The following is a 17,844-nucleotide window of genomic DNA, read 5'->3' as shown; positions in this document are numbered from 1 at the left end:
CAGCAGAGCTGGACCCTGTTCTGGCTACCTGTACTTTGTAGTTAAGCTGCCTCTACTGACCTCCAATGCCATTCCACGGAGGAAGAAATGCACAGTAGAGGAAAGGGAGATCACTGGGTTATCCACTCAGCTTTCATACTATAGAGCTAGAGCCCCATTTTGCTTGGTGGCATGGTTAACTCCAAGGAACAAAAAGAGAATCGAGTCCAGATATTCCAATGAAAATCCAGCCCAGAAGCCATGGGTCAGCTGTGACCCACTCTGGGGTGGACAGTAGGGTCAGCTGCACGTGTACAGGGAGTGATTATGTACTTTATGTTTTTTTGTGTTTTTTTTTTTTTTTTTTGGCCAGTCCTGGGGCTTGGACTCAGGGCCTGAGCACTGTCCCTGGCTTCTTTTTGCTCAAGGCTAGCACTCTGCCACTTGAGCCACAGCGCCACTTCTGGCAATTTTCTGTATATGTGGTGCTGGGGAATTGAACCCAGGGCCTCATGTATATGAGGTAGGCACTCTTGCCACTAGGCCATATCCCCAGCCCCGTACTTTATGTTTTTAATATGTATTGCAAAGTATTCTTGTCAGTCATCTCCTTGCATATGTCCTAAGGGTTTGAAATTGTAATTTAAAAATGAACTTTAAAGGTTAGATGTAGGATAAAAGAAGCATGTGCTCAAAAGAGAACCAATGAATATAGTTTAGTGAGCCTTTAAGAAAAGTAGTTGAAAAATGAGAGATGACAATACTTCCTAAAGCAGACAATCCTGTTTCAAGGCCTCACAAAGACTCAGTATACAGGGCTAACTGCTCTTTGCTTATCTCTTTACTATTTCAATCTCAGTGTCTTTATGTTTAGCAATATCCATGGAAGCAGAGAAGATAAGTATTTCTAGTAACTGTTAAGTTTATATTGTTTGTGGACAAAATGAATGACATACAATAAGTTAAAAACTCAAGCATGTAGGTGTTCAAATTCCTGGATGTCACTCTAATGTGCATAAAACATATTAGGGCTAGAATTTTTAGATTCACATACTCATGACCTATCTATTATTTACCCATTTGTATTTATTCCCATCTCTGTTCCTATTTCACCAATAGTGCGTAGGAAAGTAATTCTATAAACTGACTAGATAGCGCACCTGTAAAACCGGAGCGCTATTTCTGGTTGGTCAGAATAGAAATGGTGGCTTCCAATGTAGGCAATGGCTTCCACATGCGTGTTGTCTTGTTTCAACACTTTTTCATAGTGTTCAGCTGCTGGTGAATAATAATTCATTTCCTATTCCCCATCAAGACAGAAGAACAAAATTAACATCAGACAAGAAACAATTTCTCTGGACCAAATTAAGTTTACTCACTTCACAAATACTTATTGACAACCAGCCATGTGCTGACTCTATTCTAGGCTGTAAGAACACAGTATGGCAAAAAGATGAAGTCACTGTCCTGAAGGAAAGTAAGGAGATAAACAAGTGAATAAGTACATAACATAATGTCATACGGTCATGATGAGTGAATGGAAGGAAAATAGCAAGGAAAGGAGAGGGAGGGAAGAAAGGAGGAAGAGAAGGAAGAACGGTGCTGCTCCTGAAAGGGTGTTTCCTTGAAACAAGGGCTATCTCAAAGGAGGTCTAAATGAAGTGAGCAATCAAGACCCGAAAATTTCTGGCAGAAGCTCATGCTGGGCAGAGAGACTGGCAAACATTGGAGTCTAGGACTAGAAGATAGAGAGCAAGAGCGAGAGAGAGGGAGAGAGAGAGGCAGCTGAAATTAGCTGATGTGACATCTCTGAAGTGATTTCATTTGCATGGAGAGCTGATATGAAAATAAGCGTCTAGAAAGAAATGTATCCAATGCCCAACGTATGATACTGTAACCTCTCTGTACGTCAGTTTGATAATAAAAATTTGAGAAAAAAAAAAAAAAAGAAAATAAGCGTCTAGGGACTGAGAATATGGCCTAGTGGCAAGAGTGCTTGCCTCCTATACATTAAGACCTGGGTTCAATTCCTCAGCACCATATATATAGAAAACGGCCAGAGGTGGCGCTGTGGCTCAAGCAGCAGAGTGCTAGCCTTGAGCAAAAGAGAAGCCAGGGACAGTGCTCAGGCCCTGAGTTCACGCCCCAGGACTGGCAAAAATAAAAGAAAGAAAGAAAATAAGATTCTACGGAAAAGCCACACCATGGTATGTGCTGAGAAAAGCTTGCTTTCAGCATGTTTACATTCTCCCCCCAAATACATGAGGTGTGTGTGTGTGTGTGTGTGTGTGTGTGTGTGTGTGTGTGTGTGTAATCCCTTCATTTTTAGCAAATTCTAAGCAATGTACACACTGAGGAAATGAAAAGCAATCCTATCGGTACTCAGGGCCTCACACTGAGCAGGCTGTCTACCATTTGAGTCACACCTTCCAGCTTACATCTGCGTTTTCTCTGAAAACTTCATGCTTTCTTCTATTTTGATATTTTAACTCTTTTAAGTTTTAAATCTAGCAGTAATGGATTCTTTTAGTGCAAGAAATCATTAGTTGGGGTTGGAGGTGTGGCTCAGTTGGTAGAATGCTAGCCAAAGAATACTCAGGTGCTGAGTTTGAGGTCCAATATCAGACCAAAAAAGGAAAAAAGAAAAAAGAAAGAAAGAAATGAAGAAAAGAAATATCAACACTAAAAAATAAAAGAGAAATCACTGCTCAACAGCTTTACTTTGCAACTATTACTTAATAATCATAAGTAACCTTTAGCACACCATAAATTTTCATAGGTTTGAGCATATGTGGATTCTATTTTAGTCCTTAAACTTGTTTCAGCATTGGAAATGCTTAAATTAAGAACAGATTTTTATTAATGTACTCTTAAAATAACATTTTCAAGTATATAAATGCCACTTCAAGTGTGTAATAAACTTGGATCATTCTAAGTGATTTTCCCCCCAGTAGTTATTTTTGAACTGATTCAAAAAAATATAAAATTAAGCTGGGTGCTGGTGGCTCATGTGTGTAATCCTAGCTACTCAAGAGGCTGAGATCAGAGGATCATGGCTCGAAACCATCCCAGGCAAAAAAAAGTCTATGAGACTCTTATCTCCAATAAACTACTCAGAAAAATCCAGAGGTAGAGCTGTGGCTCAAGTGGTAGAGCACTAGCCTTGAGCACAAAGAAGCTCAGGGACAAGGGGCTGGGGATATGGCCTAGTGGCAAGAGAGCTTGCCTCGTATACATGAGGCCCTGGGTTCGATTCCCCAGCACCACATATACAGAAAATGGCCAGAAGTGGCGCTGTGGCTCAAGTGGCAGAGTGCTAGCTTTGAGCAAAAGGAAGCCAGGGACAGTGCTCAGGCCCTGAGTCCAAGGCCCAGGACTGGCCGAAAAAAAAAAAAAAAAAAGAAGCTCAGGGACACTGCCCAGGCCTGAGTTCAAGCCCCAGGACTGGCAAAAACATTAAATTTAAAAAAATACATATATACTTAAATCTTAATTCTGTGGGGTAAAATCATAAATAACTTAAGGAACTGACAGTCACCCTGCTCTAAAACTCCACTATACCTTGGAAGCATCTCATGAGCTTCTGGTTGAGGAGGAAGAGGGTAGGTCTCACTTCTTACTCATTCCTAAGACAATGGTTTTCATACACAGAGAAACGTAAGAGCCACTAGAATAACATTCCTAGGGGGGAGTTTCTCATTTCAAATATTCTTCATCAAAGGACAGCTAAGATAGGGCCTGTCTTGCAAATGAAACACCTAAAAAATCCAAAAGAAGACATTTTTTAAGCTAATTTTAAACAAGTGTCTGAACCAAATATTTAATGAACTAGAAGTAGTACAATACATTCATTTTAAAGTAGGAAACATATAAAGGAGTCAAATGATAAATAGAAAGAAGAGACCATAACTGAAGAAACTCTTAAAGAAAAACAGGGTGCAAATAATAAATATCCCTAAAGGAAAACAGTCTAGACTATAATCCTAAGGAACAAACTTTATTAATTATAAATTCATTGTCACATAAAACAAAGAGGAAGCCACTGGAAATCTTACTTTTGCGTGATAAGCTTTGGCAGAAGGAACATAAACTATGTAAACCCAAGGGGAAAAACTGCATCCAACCATTTCAACTCTGCTGATCCCTTGATCGGGCTGTGTACCACATTTCATCCCAACAACTAAGATGTTTTCTTTTCCACTTTTTTCTCCCTGCAGGTACAAACTCAACCCAGAGCAGTGGAAGGAAGAAGAGAATCCCAAGTCAGGGCATCAGCACACATGCCTCCAACCCCTGTCCTCGGGAAGCTGAGAGAGAGGCAGGAAGTTTGAAAGTTGGAGGCCCAACAGAGCTACAGTCTCAAAAAAAGAACATAAAAATCTGTTCCAAAGCCACTCTCTATCCTGGTCATAATAAAAGTAACCATAATAGAGGCTTAGAAGGAATTCTGTTGTACAGAACTCTCATAGTAAAGATGCAATAGTTCTCTAGCTCTTCCTGCTATCACCTCCTGCCTAAGAGAAAGGCAAAGGACTGAGGAGAACAGAAGGAAGGTCCCAAAGGTCCAAGACCTCCAAATGCATAAGGATAGTAACCTTGGAGCCAGCAGAAATTTCACTGGTTTCAAAAGGTGCTTTACAGCCAGACTGAGGACTTACACCTAAAACCGTAGCTATTTGAAAGGCAGATACCAGGGAATCATAGTTCAAGGCCAGTCCAGGTCAAAAATTAAAAATTCCATGAGAATATCTCTGGGTGCAGTGATATGCACCTGCTATTCCAGAGACAAAGGGAAGGACTAATAGGAAGATCACAGTCCAAGTCAGGCCAGGCAAAAAGAGAGATTACTTCAAAATTAACCAACACTAAAAAGGGGGCTGGGAGAGAGGCTCTAATGGTAGAACACCTGCCTAGCAAGCACCAAGCCTGAATTTAAATCCCATCAGAATTGAAATCCCATCAGAAAATATGAAGAAGCAAAGAAAAACATTTATACTCTATTGTGCAGATACAGAACTATGATTATTTTCCATTTTTAGCCAAATAATTGTAAAATATCATACTTGCACTTTTCAAGAAATTTAAAGAAAACAGATGTGCCTATTCAATGTTTTCTTAAGTCATAAGCAATATATTTCTAAACCAATAACTGAAATGAGGAAATGAAACAGTATTTACAGATAAGCATTTTGTTTAGTAAAAAAAAAATCCAAGAAAATCTATGGATAATGTCTTTAAAAATGTAAAGAGTAGCTAATAACAAGCTTAGGAAAAGTAATGCATCCCTAGTCACCAAAAGTAATGAAATAGAAAAGAAAAAAAAAAAAGGACTCTACTCATGATTACACATAGGAATTCAGCCCTGTGCAGAAAATGAGTTAACAAAGCAGGTCTGCAATGATTGTTCTTAGGCCAGCATTTGAAAACTCAGTTGGTTCCCTGAACTGATAGAAATGTTCCTGAATGACAAGGTGTAGTTACACCTAAATGAGTTAGGCACAGGGTACCTACAAGGGCTGGCTCCAACAGTGCCATTACATACAAAGCATCTAATAAGCTTCCCAAGTAGACACTTCCCTCAAGTTGTCACAGCTTGTTGCTGGAAGAAATGTTCATTGTGTCTCCATTGGGAAAAATACTCCTGGAAGCTGGCTCCTGGCTTCTTCTGAATTAATCATTAATCTCCCCCCCCCCCCCGTCCTGGGGCTTGAACTCAGGGCTTGGGCACGAGTGCTCTGAGCCTCTTTGTGTTCAAGGCTAGTGCTCTATCACTTACGCCACAGCACCACTTCCATTTTTTCTGAGTTTATTGGAGATAAGTCTCATAGACTTTTCTGCCCAGGTTGGCTTTGAACTGTGATCCTCAGATCTCAGCCTCCTGAGTAGCTAGGATTATAGGCATGAGCTACTGGTGCCTGGCTGCTTCATGAATCTTAACCTTTGCCATTTTTTGTATATGTTTGCTTTGTGCCTGTCCTAAGGCTTGAATCAAATCCTGGGCATGTCCTAAGCTTTTTGCTCAAGGATACAGCTCTACCACTTGAGCCACAGCACCATTTCTGGCTTTTTCTGAGTGGCTTTTTGGAGATTGGTTTACTTGCATAGTTTATTGGAGGACACTGTTTGACTAGGACAAGACCTAAGTGGAATGATAGGCTTGAGGAAGTAAAGAAAGACAGCTCCACCATTCAGCCTATCCTTCAGGTATTCAATATAATTCCAGTTGCTATACCCACAGGGTTTTTTTTTAATGGTTCTGGGTAGGTCACTCCTAGAATTAATATGGAATAACAAACAGCCCAAACTATCAACTGTGGGAAAGAAAAACAAGGGGGTAGACCTGCTTGTTCTAATTTCAACAATTATTGTAAAGTTACAGTAATTAGGCAGCAAGCAAAATAACTCAATTCATGTTCATGGCAGTTGACAACAGGAATCTAAAAATTTTAAGAATTAAATAGGAAGCCAAAATAGTGAAGTACATCTTGGGTGCAATTAAAAAGCTACAGAAATTGAGCTCGCAATAGATCAATGGAACAGAACAGAAAGCCTCAAAGTCTATCAGAAATAGAAAAATATGACATTTGGTGTTATGGAACGCAGGAAAGAATCAGTAAATGCTGAGATGATCCATACAGGAAAAAATAGCTTAGATCTCCATCTTGTACAGTTGTCTATACTCGCCTGTGTGTCTGAAATACTTCATACTAAAACCTTTGTTTGCCTGAGTGCACACTGCAAAATCACTGTACTCTTGATTCATAATTTTATAAACTGTTCTCCATTCTAGGACCGCAAGGAGCTATGAACTTACTTAAGTAGCATACAACCTCCATTTTTAAACTTTGAAAGTAATATAAATCTCACCTCGTAGATCCTGGCAATTCCACAAAGCAGGGTTACTTCTCCTGGAAACTTATCTAAGCCTTGTTTGAAAATATTTAAAGCAGTCACAGGTTGATCCAACCAGATATAAACCTAAAAGCAAGATGTATTTGAGTAGAATTATCAGTTCTTAGAGTAATGGAGAATTACTGACAAGGAGCAAATTATCACCTAGATATTACAGTAAAAAAAAAAAATTCAGAAACAAGCTGGGCATAGTTTCAAACCTATAATCCTAGCAACTTCGGAGGTAGAGATATTACTTCTTTTTGGCATCATCTCTGGATTTCACAGGGTCTCCTTTCTTGTTGTTGTCCATGATCAGCACTGCATAGTTAGGACAACAGTGATGACCACACTGCAACCTAAGAAATCAGGTAAAAAGCCAGACTTCCTTTTAGATCTCATCTTCTTCTGAATCTCCTTTGAATATTTTGGATGGGTGGACAGCTTGGGTTTGAACTCAGGACTTCATACTTGTTAGGCAGGTGCTCCATCACTTGAACCACCTTGCCAATTCTTCTTAGCCTTAGTTATTTTTCACATAAGGCTGGCCTCAGACTGAGATTCTTTTACTTGTATTTCCTGTGTAGTTGAGGATTACAGGGTTTTGCCAGTTTGTTGGCTAGTTGGTTCAAATAGGGTATTGCTAACTTGTTCCAAGCTAGACTCAAACTCAGTCTTCCCAATCTTCACCTCCCAAGTAGCCAGGATTACAGGCATGAGCTATTATTGTATGTAACCTCTATATTACACCTTTTTTTTTTTTTGCCAGTCCTGGGCCTTGGACTCAGGGCCTGAGCACTGTCCCTGGCTTCTCTTTTGCTCAAAGTTAGCACTCTGCCACTTGAGCCATAGTGCCACTTCTGGCCATTTTCTATATATGTGGTGTTGGGGAATCGAACCCAGGGCTTCATGTATACGAGTTAAGAACTCTTGCCACTAGGTCATATTCCCAGCCCCTATATTACACTTTTTAATTTAGAAACCTCTTAAGATACAGCAAGATAATGTCATAACCACTACTTCATTGTTTTTCTTTCAAAGTAATCTTTTTTTTTTTTTTTTTTGGCCAGTCCTGGGCCTTGGACTCAGGGCCTGAGCACTGTCCCTGGCTTCCTTTTTGCTCAAGGCTAGCACTCTGCCACTTGAGCCACAGCGCCACTTCTGGCCGTTTTCTGTATATGTGGTGCTGGGGAATCGAACCCAGGGCCTCATGTATACAAGGCAAGCTCTCTCGCCACTAGGCCATATCCCCAGCCCCTCTTTCAAAGTAATCTTGGTGAAGGTAGAGAAGTGATTTAACTCCAAAAGAGGCTCCCCTTATCTGAAATGCTTTGGAACAGAAATATTTTGGATTTCAGATGTTGGAGGAGGTCTGGAATATTTACATATACAGAAAAAGATACCTCAGGAATGAAACCTAGTCTATAAAATCCATTTATATTTCATCTACATCTTAGACACACATATGGTATTTTTAGTGTGACTGGTTTTTTTGACTGTAACAACACGTGAAGTCAAGTGTGGAATTTTCCGCTTGTGACATCATGCTGGCACTCAAAAGGTTCAGATGTGGGAACAGTTCAGATTTCTAGTTTTTTTATTAGGAATACTTGGCCTGTAGTGACAATTCCAGGTGGTTCTGCCCTGCCTGTGGCTGTGGGTGGCACTGTGCAGCAATGAGTAGGCATTTCAAGACTTACATTTGAATGTTGGCTATTAATAGCTCAGTGACCCTGAAAAACTCACCTTCTTGCGGTCTTGTTCTCCTTAAGAATACAAAGGAAAACAAAAACTACTATGCAGGGTTACTTTGAGGGCAAACATAAACCACATATATAAAGTAACCTGATAAAATTCCTTATACTGAGCAGGTGGTCAACAAATGGAAATTAAGGTCTTTATTGTTATAGTAGAGTAACTTAGCTATAAAATCAGTCCCTGTTCTCAGAACTAGGTGTGATGGTGTGTATCTATTAGGCCAGCTACCCAGGAAGATGGTGAATTCAGCACCAGCTTGAGAAAAGAGAAGAGAGGATAAGATAGAAGAGGAGGAAAAGAAAAAAGAGGAGGAGAAGGAGGAAAGAAAAAAGGAGGAGGAGGAGAGAAAGAAGGAAAGAAGAAGGAAGAGAAGGAAAGAAAGAAGATGAGGGGTGAGGAGAAGGAGAAAAGGAAAAGAGGAGGAAGAAGAGAAGGAAAGAAAGGAGAAAGAAGGAGGAAGGAGGATGAAAATGAGAGTCATAATCGAAGATCTTAATGTTCTTAATCGAAGAAAAGGAAAGAAGAAAATGAGAAGGAAAGAAGAGGAAGAAGGAGGAGAAAGAAGAGAGAAAAGAGGAAGAAAGGAGAGTAGGCTTTTCTTTTTCAGGGCAATTAGTTTCTCCTGAGGTGTTTCTTCTCCATATGCTATTTCTCCTTTGCGATAAAGTAAAGTAAGTAAAATCTACTTATACTTGTTGCCAAATATTCTTGAAGAACTGGCAACTTTCCATGCAAGGGTTAGAATTCTGACAGATTTTACCTAAGTTAAGAATGTTTACTTACTTTTGCCAAATAGTGAAATGTATCTACCATTTCCTGCTGTTTCAGAGCTGATTTAAACTGCTCTTCTGCTTCACGGTACATTCTGAGCCTAAAAGCAGCCATTAAAAAATTAGAGAGTCAATTTAAAAATACATCTGACATCATCTGGGGAGAAGAATAAAGATCAATTACACCTTAGAGCAAGCACATACTAACAAAGATCATGTGCATACGCATGTATCCACATGAATGTCAGTAGAATTTAGCAAAACATTGCCTATCTCTCATACTCACTGGCTATCTAATCCTCAAATGGTGTGGAAAGAGTCTGTCTGCAGCCTATTCACTGCTGGACTAGTAGCTGCCAGTAAGCCAGGTCATATCAGTTCACCACTCAAAGAGCTTACGATCAGCTGGACATATGGCAAGTGACCTGAATAAATGCTTAACTGGGAGAACTGAAAGATGATGTTTCTTTGAAAACATCCTCTATTGTGAGACAAAAGCCTAGTTTTTAGTTATCCCTTGACTATTTAGGTGTAATAACTGCTATTCAAGCAGCAACACTATCCTATTATTCTAGAAACACTTTGTCTTTATTAAGTATCTGATACTGGCTATTCTAGTCTATGAATCTGAGACTTGCTTAAATACGACTGTCCTGATGTCAGTGCCCACTTGTTCTGTCGAGGATGTCGTTCCCACTGAATCAATCATAAAAGGACACACAGCTTATATCACCCATACTTAGGAAATGTATTAAGCTTTCTTATAACTACTCATAGTCATGTAACAGCCATTTAGATATGATGATTTATTTTGTGAAATCAAATCAGAGTGATATATAATATGATGAGTGACTTTCACTCAAAGACTTGAAAAAACAGGAAAAAAAGTTGACTTTTTTTTGTCTTTTCCTTTTTGGGGATCGAACCCAGGACATTGTACTTGCTAGGCCAGCGCTTTGTCAATGAGCTACATCCCAGCCCACAAATAGATTTTTTTAAAAAACCCAGTTAGAACTATTGAGCTAAATAGAAGCCAAAAAGAAAAAAAAGGAAGAAAATATGGATTATATGAAATTTCTTTTCATATGACCATGAAACATCTTTTCATATGATCCATATTATACATATAGTCATAATGAAGTTAGTGAATGAATCTATTGAGGTTTTCAGTAGAAATATTCTTTTAGAATTATCAGAAAGGAACTTATTCCTTTTTTTTTAATGTGCCAGTTCTAGGGCTTGAACTCAGGGCCTAGACACTATCTTTGAGGTTCTTTTGCTCAAGGTTAGTGCTCTACCACTTGAACCACAGCTCCACTTCTGGCTTTTCGGTAGTTAATTGGAGACTTGCGGACTTTCTTGCCCAGGCTAGCTTCAAAGCACAATCATCAGTCTTAGCCTCGTAAGTATCTAGCTAGGATTACAAATGTGAGCCACCAGCATCAAGCTTCACATAGATTCCTACATAAGAAAACAGACCATATTCAAAGTAAGTTTAGGAATAACAAAAATGCTAATCAAGTTCATAAACTCAGGCAAGTCCAGTAACAGAAAGGCAAGAATCCAAAGAGATAGTTCCCATAAGGTGCCAATTTTCTCTCTACAATTTAATTCAACACAATTGCCAAACAACTAACTGCATGCATATTTCACTATAGTAAGAGGAGGCAAAATTAAAAACTGGAAGTGTTGATAAATGAAAAAGGAAACAAAGTGTGCTTACAACTTTCACTGTATTGTGACCCATGAGAAAAAAAAAGGTTTTGAGAGCTTCGAAGAGAGAATAAATCAAAAGTAAATCAAAAAGACACTCCTTTTGATGTAATTATTTATGGGTGAGAGAAGGAATCAGAGTTCTATTTTCCTTTTAAGTTTTAATGATTTTGTAGGTTTTACTTGGAAGCTCAAGATTTTAAGATTGTCTCTGGGAATTGTATTCATAAGAGTTTAATGTTATGGTGGTCTCCAATGACCTGGCAGAAAACACTCTTTGAACCTAGAATATGAAAAAACATTTTAGAGTCCTGTGTGTAACGCCTAAATGGAAAGCACTCAGTTTCAACAGCAGAGCAATAAGCATTCTTTTCAATCCATTTATATTCTTCATTTCCTCCATATTGTTTGAATGATTACTAAAGTTTATAAATATTGGAGGGTACTCACAACCACTAAAGTCTATCTTGTTTTTAAATAATAAAAGACATATTTACCTTTATAAAAAAAACATAATTGTTTATTTTTCTAAATGTTCCGAGTACACTTCGTCCTAAGCAACAAATTTCAGCACCTATTTATCAGTTGCTATATAAATATTCCAAAATTAATTATAACTGTGATCTCCTAGCTTTTAAAAGTATTTAAAGATTAAGAGTACCTGAGACTATTCAGGTCCTAGAAAAAGAATATAGGATTATGGAAATAATAAAAGAACTAGTATCAGAAAGCGGAGCTCAGTTTCTTGTTCTGCAACTTGTGAACTATATAGATTTGGACATGTCACTTTACCTTTGTCAGGCTCAATTTTGTTCATCTGGGAAAATGACTAATAATAGCAACTACCTTCCAAGTGCTTTGTAGCTGAAGGGAGATGACGTGTCATTAAGTTAGTGCCTAACTGTAAATGTATTATACCTTTGAGACATCACGAAAACCTTAAAAGCCAATAGGATGGATGGAATAGAATAAACAAACCTGAGTTCTGTCCCAGGTCTGATACTAAGTAGCTCCTTAAGAAAATCACAGCCACTGTCGGTCCTCACCTTCCTCATCTGAAAAGGCACCCAATGATCAGTCTCAAAACCTTCCACTTCATCCTTAAGACTTTTACTTATCCTAAAGATATTAGTTCTTATTGCTGCCATGTGATTGGTTTAAAAGATGCTTTCACAAGTAAAAGTTCTCACTTATTCATGTGGAAATATTAAACACCAGATCTGATACTCTAAAATATATTGTCATTTCCAAATTTTACCTGAAATAACATTTTCCAATCTGTACCTTCCACCACCAATCCTTGTACTGAGCGTACTCTGTGGAAAGGGCTGCCAGATCCAATGCCTTTGAAAACAATTCATGTTAGGTTAGAATTCTCTTTTCTAACAACAAACAGTCAGACAAATAATGAAATAAACCATATAATTAGCACTAATCAAAACATGCATTAGAAACCAGCCAGAAACTCAAGTTGCTCAGGTTTTCCAGATGGCCTCACTGATTGTCCCTAATCAGTTCCAGACCAGAGGGCTGGGGGGCAGATGAATTACAAATAACTGATTAAAGTGAAGCATATGTACAATATATCAGAGACAATTTTCAACTGATACTGAAAAAAAATCCCTAAGCTTTTTATCTCTTCCCATGATTGACCAACGTCTAATATTCAAAATGTCTTCAAACTCAGTGTTGGGCAAGCTTTTTGTATTGTCAGATGGGTCAAATGTCAGTCCCCATTTTAAACACAATGTAGAAAAGGAGTGTTCTTCATATTAACTCTTCTAAACATGAATGCCAGAAAAGTCCCTTCCATCTCCTACTGCAAAATTAATTACCTTCCCATGAGTTCCCTATCTTCCCTTGCTCTAGGGGACACCTCAAGTATGCAAACAGCTTACAAAGAAATGGTATCACCATGCCAGACTTCTAATAGATTTGAAAAATCTGCATCTCTACTTGAAAGCTATGCAAATCAACAATACACACACTACCTTCATATGGTTATTTTTTTCTCCTCACCCCCTCCAGTCAGAAGTAAAAATAAAGGGGAAAGTATAACTTCAATTAACATTATGTCTGAATACAGTAGGAAATTATAGTTTTCCTTGTGTTACATGCCAACAATTTCAGCTTGGGAATTTTTTTGAGACAGGATCTTATTATGTAGCCCACGCTACACTCAAACTCATGAACTTCCTCTCTCCACTACCTGAATGGTGGGATTTAGAGGTATGTACTACCCCATCCAATACCAATTACTTTTTTTATTGTTGTCAACTTCCTCAGCTCAGTTGAGTGGCTCAAGAAGGAGGAAATAGTATTATTTTTTTATTTGTTCTTCTAGTGCATTGCGTCATGGTTGACACAGAAAACACAACTGAGAAACTATTTTTATATGTATATATATACATATACATATATATATATAACTTTTTACTTGATCTAATAGGAAAATAAGGGAAGACACTATCAGATAAATACAGAATTAATATCATCTGGTCTGATAAAATTTGTAATTTCTATTCCTTCACATTCCAGTAAAAATAAAAATTGAAACCAATTTGAAAAGCCACATGCATATAACCTCAAATTTCATCAGTGATATGATGACTACTACTAAAGCTGGGTGATAAGTGCTACACTACATTATTCTTTCTACTTCTGTGCATTTGAAATTCTTGATCATAAAATGTTAAAGGTAGGAGAAAGGGAGCATACTGTGAAGAAACCAGAAATACATGTATTAATGAATCTCTAACACACTGCAAGGTTAAAAGAAAAATGGAGCAACAAGGATATTAGTGTCAAGAAAAAATTTTAACAAGCATATTATGCAGCATCCTCAGTTATCTCTATGTTCCCCTTTAAGGGAGTCACATAACCTATGAACCAGCACAGTTCTTATGGTTCTATTTGTATGCAAATTCTCCCATTAATACAATGGTTTTGGAATTACTGGTAATTCTCTAATTTTTAATACCACTTGTTCATCAGGTAGGAAACAGAACATTTCAGGATCTAAATTCCCAATGTCATAAAAATTTTCATGAAAGAAAATAGCATGAATTTACAACTTACAGTCTTGACATCATTTTCGTGATGAAAGATATATTCAAACAAAGCCTGTGAAGAAAAGTAATACTCAAACTACATTCATTTTTATTTTTAATAAAAGTACTCTACTATAATAGCAAATTCAAAGCTTGCTTGATCTAAAAAAAAATCACAAAAACTAAACACTAATGTGCTGGGGATTTCTAAGTAAAGAATATATCAGAATTTGGTATAATTACCCATTTTGAAAAATATCATTTATGATTGAATACTAGGTTGTATGGTTTTCTTGGTGCAGGTCCTGGGGCTTGGACTCAGGGCATGGGCGCTGTCCTTGAGCTTTTTTGCTCAAGACGAGTGCTCTACCACTTGAGACACAGCTCCACTTTTGGCTTTTTCGTGGAATTTCACAGACTTTCATGCCTAGGCTGGCTTCAAACAGCGATCCTCAGACCTCAATCTCTTGAGTAGTTACAATTATAAGCATCCAGCATTCAGTCTGATTCCTGTTTTAGACTATCAGCTGGAAACACAAAGAACTGAACACTCCCCCCCCCATTACATATACTACTTTAATAGGGATAAATGAAAAGCTTACTTCCTAAAGGCCAATGGTTAGACTTTCATCAAAACAGTTCCGTTTTTAATGCCCTATAGTTACAGTGATTATGGTTTAATTACACTAATTAGAAATGAGAAATCTGAAATGACATAGAACGTGTTCAGTAGAAGTTTTGAAATTAAGGGAATCTTTTAATATTGTAGTAATTGGATACTTCCATTTCAATCAACATACAGTCTTTTCTTCACAATTTTTATAGTATTTTCTACAAGATCACTATCATCATGTTTCTACGATTACTTTATAACTTAAAATCATACCTTTGCCAACTTAGGTTGCTGGGAATATTTGGTTAAATTCAATCTAGATAAATTTATAAATGGTCCATCAGGACTGGTAAGCATGGAAGCCTATAAAAAGAAAAAAAATGAACAAGAAATCTGAAACTTCCTCTTAAAACATTAAGTTGAATTTAATATGCATACGATTATAAAGGCCAGCTAGGTGTTGGCTCATGCTAGTAATCTCAGCTACTCAGGAGGCAGAGATTAGGAGGACTACGGTTACAGTTATTAAGACCCCTAGCTCACCAATTTTTTTTTTAAAAATGAGTGTTATGGTTCATGCCTTGTCACCCTACTTCCTCAGGAAATGTAAGTAGGACGGCCTAATAAATACCAAAGCAAAATGGGATAGGGATATGACTCAAATGGTAGAGTAATTGTATAATAAGCACAAGGCCCTCAATTCAAGACCCAGAACTGTCCCCACAATAGTATAAAGACTAAAGAAGCAAAATGAATTATCTCTAAATTTTTCCATGTAATTCTCTACCACAACAATAGTGGAAAATGAAATAATGTCACATAAAGTTGCTTGAATAATACAAAGCTCTGAGAAAGCTGACCGAACTTACTGTACCCATCCTGACAAATCTTCCTGATGAGCTGGTGATTGGGCGGGCTGTGTAGGCAGTCCTCGGTGTTCTAATGGCCTGTTCCATAGTCCCTGGCCTTCCACTCTGAGTTCCAGACCTAAGGAAACCTGTAATGGGTCTTCCAGCTTGAGTGACTGGCCTGTGAAGTTGTTGTAATACAAACAAGATCAATTAAGGAAAGACTTACAGTCCGGTCAATAATCAATGGCAGAGGTATGAAATACCTCTGAGTACTTATTTACCTTACAGCTTGACTAGGTCCTCCTGTCTGATTTGTTCCAGGGAGTTTCAAAGATGTTCCAGGGCCTGAGATATGAGATGTAGATTCAACTTAGCCAGGAGCTGATGGCTCACACTTGTACTCTAAGCTACTCAGAAGGCTGAGATCTGAAGATCAAGATTCAAAGCCAACCCAGGCAAAGTGCAAGAGACTCTTATCCCCAATTAACCATCAAAAAAGCCAGAAGTAGAACTCAGTCTCAAGTGATACAGTTCTAGCCTTGAGCAAAAATGTTCAGGGACAGCACCCAGGCCTTGAGTTCAAGCTCAGAAATGGAATAACTATAACACTTAGCTTATATATTATCTGTTCATTTGTAAAAAAAAAAAAAATCATCAGTTAAGTCTAACTTTATTAACTGTGCTGGTCTGGTAGAAAAGATACTAATTGCAAGAAATATATTCTAGGGAAATGCATTTGACACTAATATTCAATAAGTGCCTATCATATTATATGTTTTATCACACTTAATCATCATAATAAATCCCTAAGTCAGGTAAGTATTAACTCATTTGACAAGTTGACAGAATTAAGAAAACAGATAAACCTATTAGTAGACCTTGGATTCAAAGACTAGTAGGCTCCAAAGTTTAAAATGACTGTTCTATTCATACAAATTACTTATTTTTGATGATAAACTTCTCCCAATAAAAGACCACTTACCAACCATATCTAGAATTTAGGCATTTTTTCTCTAAAAGAACAAAGTAGTAGGAAAGACATTTTTAACATGATGTATATGTACTTTTTTCCCTCAAATTCCATTCCAATCTTTAAAAGTTACTATTTACAAAACATACAAATAATCGAGAACAAATCATCAGAAAAAACACCATATGTCGTGGTGATGATGCCAACCCTGAGACAATCCCCACAGATATTTACAGCTCTGCAGAGCACCTCATCACCTCCCATGGAGCACTGGACCAACTCAACTGTGACTAACAATAAAAGGACCCTTTCTGAAGAGGCATTTCAATCCTTTCAGAAGACCTCTGACTAATCACAGAACACTTCCCGTGTTTACATTTCCAGATAAACAATCTTATATTAGATAAGCAACCCAAGTAAAATACACTTTTATGGAACATAGTTAAATGCATTAGGTAGCTTTTACTGGAAAATCAATAATGCCAATTTATGCCTTAATATAATCAAATGGTGGTAGGGAAGCCCTTGTACCATGTGAGGGAATAGAAATCATTTAAGGTAATTTTTTCTGATAGATAGATAGATGTTTATATAATATGAAGAATAGCCAGGTGCTGGTGGGTCACATCTGTAATCTTAGCTACTCAGGAGGCTGAGATCCAAGGATTGCAGTTCGAAGCCAGCCCAGGCAGAAAAGTCCATGAGGCTCTTATCTCCAATAGCAAAAATATCTGAAAGTGGAGCTGTGGCTCAAGTGATAGAGTACTAGCCTTGAGCAAAAGAAGCTCAGAGGCAATGCCCAAGCCCTGAGTTCAAGCCCCAGGACCAGGAAAATAAAAGAATGCATACATATATATGCATATATACACACATTATATACACATGTTTGTATGTATTTCTCCTACATATAAGTGTTCTTCCTCTTAATAGTATTCTATTAACTTAATTGAAGAACCATACTTACGTGGAACTTGGGCAATAGCATTCTCATCCAGAATCATTTCTGCAATTCCTTCCTCATCTATATCAATTTCATCTATGTATACCATTTCAGTTAGTGCTCGTGCCTTTAAAATCCAGGCTGCCTACAAAACCATGGATATATAAATATTAAAATAGCATTACAATTCTATACAGTTTATGGAAGCTATATATCTTTCATTATTTCACTTTTTATTAAACATACTTTTTAATTATCACAAATCATCCACCACATCAGTTACCTAGTAAATAAGCATGCAGCAATTTT

At 37.6% G+C, this 17,844-nt stretch overlaps 1 protein-coding gene across 1 annotated transcript in view; it reads right to left on the bottom strand.

Moving 5' to 3' along the window:
• Positions 1–17,844, bottom strand: part of Ttc8 (tetratricopeptide repeat domain 8) — a 37,756-nt gene that overhangs the window by 5,163 nt on the left and 14,749 nt on the right. The window contains exons 2-10 of the mRNA XM_048362240.1: positions 17,560–17,680; positions 15,907–15,970; positions 15,644–15,803; positions 15,048–15,137; positions 14,190–14,234; positions 12,370–12,455; positions 9,412–9,499; positions 6,847–6,957; positions 1,140–1,279 (exon numbers count right to left, since the gene is read on the bottom strand). Of these exons, the coding sequence (XP_048218197.1) occupies positions 1,140–1,279; positions 6,847–6,957; positions 9,412–9,499; positions 12,370–12,455; positions 14,190–14,234; positions 15,048–15,137; positions 15,644–15,803; positions 15,907–15,970; positions 17,560–17,680 (905 nt within the window). The remainder of the gene's footprint in view (positions 1–1,139; positions 1,280–6,846; positions 6,958–9,411; positions 9,500–12,369; positions 12,456–14,189; positions 14,235–15,047; positions 15,138–15,643; positions 15,804–15,906; positions 15,971–17,559; positions 17,681–17,844) is intronic.

This window comes from Perognathus longimembris, chromosome 14 (assembly GCF_023159225.1).
Source record: "Perognathus longimembris pacificus isolate PPM17 chromosome 14, ASM2315922v1, whole genome shotgun sequence".
NCBI classification, from domain to species: Eukaryota; Metazoa; Chordata; class Mammalia; order Rodentia; family Heteromyidae; genus Perognathus; species Perognathus longimembris.
This window is presented reverse-complemented; position numbering and strand designations above follow the sequence as displayed.